The sequence below is a fragment of the Brachyhypopomus gauderio genome, chromosome 1 (assembly GCF_052324685.1).
Source record: "Brachyhypopomus gauderio isolate BG-103 chromosome 1, BGAUD_0.2, whole genome shotgun sequence".
Taxonomy (NCBI): Eukaryota; Metazoa; Chordata; class Actinopteri; order Gymnotiformes; family Hypopomidae; genus Brachyhypopomus; species Brachyhypopomus gauderio.
This window is the reverse complement of record NC_135211.1, coordinates 40,189,134-40,194,850: the sequence shown is the minus strand read 5'-3', so window position 1 is coordinate 40,194,850 and position 5,717 is coordinate 40,189,134. Positions and strand designations below refer to the sequence as shown.

The following is a 5,717-nucleotide window of genomic DNA, read 5'->3' as shown; positions in this document are numbered from 1 at the left end:
AATCGAAATCAATCAGTACAAATTATATATATTCTATCCGTATCTAGATATTTAGACAGAATCAAACATTGTATGCATGTTATTTCTGCAATTCGTCCGTTACGAAACAGCACTAATTTACAGGTAGAGAATATATATAACTTGCACTGCTACATAGACAGGAAATGCCACAAAATAATCTCTGAAATATCATAAAAATTATATATATTCTATCTGTATATAGATATTTAGAGAAAGTCAAATATAGGCATTGTAGCCTACATGTTATTTATGGTGTTCTGCTTTTATGAAACAGCACTACTTATATAAAAATTCTAGCCATATCAATTTTGTTTTTCCACCTAATTCCAGATAATTACAGAACAATTAAATTAAATTTTAACTCAGAGACTGACTGATTATCCATTCATCTATACATCTATTCATCCATCAGATATAAAGAAATGGAAATGCGCAAGTATCGGTTAGTGATTAGTGGGTATCGATACGCATGTCATTAGCGCCTTTGCATCAGCCGCCGTGAAGGTTCACAATTTACACTTGTTGAAGATGGGTGGGGTGTGGTCTTCTCCAAGCTGGGATAAAAACGGACACACAAACACAGGTGAGTCATTTCATATATTTTTCTTGTTCTGCGAGGAAGACACGGACGCTACGATGGCACACAAGAGGATTTACACTCCTTTGCAAGCTTTGGCTCTTCTGAACGCAATGGATGACTGTGATTCCGACGGAGGAGAGGAACTTTGTTTTAGTGCTGAAGACTCCGATCTGGCACTTTCAACTGGCGCAGATACGAGTGGACAATCGGATGAAGAAAACCGTAGCCCTCCACGAAAGAAGCGTTCTGTTGCTAAGGATGTCAGTAAGCCTGCAACGAACATAAACGCAAAAGATGGAACCGCTTGGGAAAAGACTGATGTTGTAAGAAGTCTTGGACACGGCAGCACCACTTTTACGTTCAGTGAGACCGCAGGACCTACAGAGCATGCCAAGGTAATGTAAAAAACTCTTTTCGTAGATGTATACAAGAAAAGTACAGAGGTGAATTTTGCCAGCTATATTTCCTCTTTTGTATAGATGAAACTGTAGTGCATGTTGTAGTGTAGTGCATAGGAAAAAACATTGAATTGAATTTGGCCAACTATATTTCCTCTTTGTTATATTTTATAAATATATTTATATTATATTTCCTCTTTTTTTTTTACATATAAGTAATGTTATCACGGATGGCCAACTATATTTCCTCTTTGTTATATTTTATAAATATATTTATATTATATTTCCTCTTTTTTTTTTACATATAAGTAATGTTATCACGGATGGCCAACTATATTTCCTCTTTTGTAGATGTAAAGATGAAAAATATATATTATTTTATATTTCCTATTTTTTTACATACAAGTGATATGATTTTTATTTTACTTCTACAGCGCAGAATCACAAGCAGGTTGCAGAGCTTTCTGTGTTTGATCGACATAGAGATGCTGAGGACAATCACACACTGCACGGTCCATGAAGCCCACAGAGCGGATCAGAGCTGGAACCTGTCTGTCAGCGAGTTGATGGCTTTCATCGCAGTGCTTTTTCTGCAGGCAATACTCTGCCCGGTTGGAGCGGTGGCCGATTGTTGGTCTAAGAAATACGCTGTGCCTGCAATCAAGGACACGATGTCGCGTGACCGCTACAAAGAAATCATGCGGTACTTGCGCTTCGATGACAAGGACACCCGTGCGGAACGTGTAAAGAGCGACAGATTTGCTGCAATCTCGGACATCTGGCAATGTTTTGTACGTAACTGCACTCTGTGTTACACGCCAGGACAACACATCAACACCGTTGATGAGCAGCTCTTTCCAACCAAGGTCCGCTGTCCTTTCCTGCAATACATCGCTACAAAACCTGACAAGTTTGGCATAAAGTTTTGGATTGCTGCTGATTTGAAGACCAAGTATATGTGCAATGCTCTTCCATATTTGGGAAAGGACCCCAGTCGTCCCAAGGGAGAAAGACTGTCAGAGAATGTCGTGATGAAACTCATGGAACCATATCTGGACAAGGGCAGAACCGAAAAGACAATGGCGAAAAAGCAACGACCTCCACCTGCTCCTGGAAAGACGACGCAGTGCCAGGTGCAGATACACTGCAACAGGAATCACAGCTCGGAGCGGTGTGCGCCAAGTACACTTGTCGAAAATGTAGAAAGGATGAGCCATGGATATGTAGAAACTGTTAGCTTGCGGGATGCTCAAAGCGCACTTGGCTGTATTTCAAATGAGATTTCTATTTTTCTAATAAAAATATTGTTGTTCTGCATCACACATTTGTTTTACCCTGTCATTGCTAAGGCAAGAATATCTTTATTGTTGTTATTACTGGGTGGGGTGTGTGTGTGTGTGTGTGTGTGTATAAAACTTTTACAACGGTTCTATTACTGGCATTATTTCTGTAAATCGCGTATATACTCAAACTCTAACACAATGTGCAAGTATGTTACATTACAAAAAATATAGGTACACAGATTGACTGGTATCTTACAAGTTTGTAGTGGATTCAAAATGTATATGTTTTTACTCTGCAGCACGTGTGGTGGAAATTTGATGATTTCCATTTGTGTCAGGCTTTCTTAGAATACATTAAACACATTAGGTATATGTGTTAGAGATCTTTTACATATACGTGTGTTAAATCATGGCGCTGGGGCCATCCTCGTGGCTTCAGTAGGCCTCAGATGTGTATGTGTGCCCTGTCTGGGACATTTAATCTGATGTTCCTCTGGTGTTCCTAAACTGACCTCGCTGGAGACGCATAATCTCAGCTTGGACGGCAGTACGGCGACACAAAGTCTGCCACGCCATCACGAGGATGCTGAGCGTGGAGGGGGCATGCAGGGGGAGAGGCTAATATGCATCTGTCAAATCAGTGCTAACTATGTCACGTATTGTCCAATCATATTTCGTTAATCACCTCGTGTTCGCCTCGTGGACACCGTGTGTATTGATGATTAAAGTATAAAAGATGAGAGTTTGGACTGGGAGGGGGGCTCTCTGTGCAACCGCCCTGTGCGGTTGTAACGGGAGTCTCGGAGCTCTCTCTGTGACTGACACGTGGGTGTTTGTAACGGAGATCTCAAGGGTTTAATCTATGTCTATGTTTAAATAAATCATTGTACTTATTATCTAACCCAACTGCTTCTGACTTATTTTGTACTCACCATTGAAGGGTTTCGGAATTTCTAAGACACACGATTCTGTGAATTTGCCATCGCACTACACGTACCGCCAACGCATTGTTTATTCTTTAGTGTAAGCATAAAAAACGTATGAAACACATACAAAATCACATAACACGTATGCTTACTACAAATGGATTGTTTATTCTTCTTGAAGCTGTGATATACAGATGAACTGGCCAGGCTGAATTTCCTTGGAAATGGAGCGGTGGTCGGCGCTTGAAACTCATAAAATGGGCTAGTCAGTGTCTGGTTTGCCTTGTGAAAATCGCACAACACATATGCCTACTACATGCACATTATTGTAGTTTATTCTTTAGTGCGATGAAGTAAGCATAAAATGCGAATGAAACATATAAAACTGGATAGTATGTGTCTGGTTTGCCTTGAGAAAATCGCACAGCACGTACGCCTAATACAAAAACAACGCGAGGATTTATTTCACTTAGAATGTTTCGCGCGATTCAAACCAAAGGATTCATTCCTATTCAGCAAATGAATAATTATCTTCGCGCTATAAAGAAAGATAGATTGTAACTTTTGAACTGCTTCTTGGAGCTGTGATATACAGATGCACTGGCCGGGCTGAATTTCCTTGGAAAGGAGAGCGGGGGTCGGCGCTTCAAACACGCACCATGTCTTTAGCAAGACAAAGGGCACTAATCTCTTCACAGCGGGGAAGTGGCCTACTCGGCGGCTGATTTTCCTCGCGACTTTTTTCGTAGCGTTGGCCTTCCCAGTGTTAAAGTCATGGCCAGATTTGCTTGTTTTTTTTAAGCAATATGAAAAAAAATATTGGCATTAGCTACTTGGTTGCTAGCTTGCGTCATTCACATTGGCTCAAATGTTATGCATTTTTAATGTTCTGTTCATTTTCGTGATTACATCAGGCAATGGCAGTGCTTTCCCAAATGAGGAAACTGCGAAAGAATAACTGCTCACGGAGCCAGCTAAGAGTATCGCGACTTCAGACTTGGATTCAGACAGACAGCAGGTAAAATGTTGCGCTAGAAATAACGTGTAATTTACTGCATAATTAATATAACGCTGTTAGGTCCTGATATGTACCCTGATATGTACTATTTTCTTGCAGGAGCGAGATGAGTTATTACTGTACACATTGTACTAATCTCTTGCGGGAGCGTGATGAGTTGTTGCTGTGTGATTGTGCTGTTCTCCCGAGGGAGCGTGGTGTGCTGTGGAATGTGTGTTGTGTTGTAATCTCTTTCAGGTGCGCCCGGGATGATGGGGTCACATGGTTCTGGGTGGTGCCTGACAAGTCAGTCCCAGTCCACAGCCACAAAAGGCTTCCTGGGGGTGAAGACGGCAGGAGAGAGTGGCAGGCTCTCCTCATTTGTTCTCCCTGTTTTGAGGATAATTTTGCTATACATCGGCTAACCGAAATCGAGACTTGTTAGACTGCCCCTTGTTCTTGTGTGTGTGTGGTGGACTGTGTCTCTGTTTTTGCTTAGTTGTGTTTGTTATGTATGTGTTCTCTTTTATTTTCTTGGTTGTTGTTGTTAGTGTTTAAAAGAAGTCGCTTAGCACCAGGTAGGGTAGGCCGCTGTTTGTTTTGTAGTTTAGTTTTCTTTTCTCGTTTTCAGCGTGGCCTACCTGAAGTCAGTGGTGCTAAGCTAATGCTTGTTACATCTTGCATTTTCATGTTGTCTAAATACATATTATTGGATCAGTTAAAGTGTTGTCGGTTCCCCTTTATTGTTTCACTCCTAAATCACTACATCATTAATTCGCTGTTACCGTCTGACCTAGACCGGGCGGTAACAATTGGGGGCTCGTCCTCCGTGACAATTGGGGGCTCGTTCTCCGTTTTGGTGTTTTTCCCCGGTTTTCTTTTGTGTTTGGTTCGTCTGGTTGGTGTTCTTTCTTGTGGCGGTGGGGTAGTGTGTTTGGTGTGCTAGTTATGGCGCATTTTGACTTGACGGAGTTTTCATTGTTTCCTACCCTGGAGCAATTTGATAAGTGCCGGAAGGCGGATCTCCTTCTCATAGCTGAGTTTTTTAATGTGACCGTACCGCGGGATGCTTCAAAGAGGGACATTAAGCAGGCTTTGGAGCATAGTCTTGTGCGCGAGGGCATTTTGCCTGATCGCGGTGGCGTTCCGAGTTTACTTCCGCTGCCGGGTGAGTCCGTAGCGGTTGACGCCGGTGAACGGGTAGGTAGTGTACATGTGGATTCTGTGTTGGGTGTTTCTGTGACTGATCCTATGCTTGCGATAAAGTTAAAAGAACTAGAGCTGGAGATAAAGCGACAGGAGCGCGAGGCTGAGTTATTACGTGTTCGTGCTTTGCAGATTGAGGCGGACAAGGAAATTGCATTGAAACGGCTGGCTATGGATCTTGGGCGACCTGTTCCGTTACCACGTAAGACTGCTCCGTCGGCTGCAGGCAGTCCTATTCCGGGAAGTTCCCCAGAGCCTCATATGTGCTCCCCGAGAGCGCGAAGAGATATACCGGTACCCTTACCT

General features: G+C 42.4%; 1 protein-coding gene across 1 annotated transcript; it reads left to right on the top strand.

Annotated features, from left to right (window-relative positions):
* The first annotated feature begins 484 nt into the window (after window positions 1-484).
* On the top strand, window positions 485-4,650 carry LOC143482542 (uncharacterized). Its single transcript, XM_076981288.1, has 4 exons — window positions 485-996; window positions 1,434-2,132; window positions 4,123-4,226; window positions 4,464-4,650. The coding sequence occupies exons 1-4, from the start codon at window positions 550-552 to the stop codon at window positions 4,648-4,650; spliced, it is 1,437 nt and encodes a 478-aa protein (XP_076837403.1). The 5' UTR covers window positions 485-549.
* The last annotated feature ends 1,067 nt before the right edge of the window (window positions 4,651-5,717 follow it).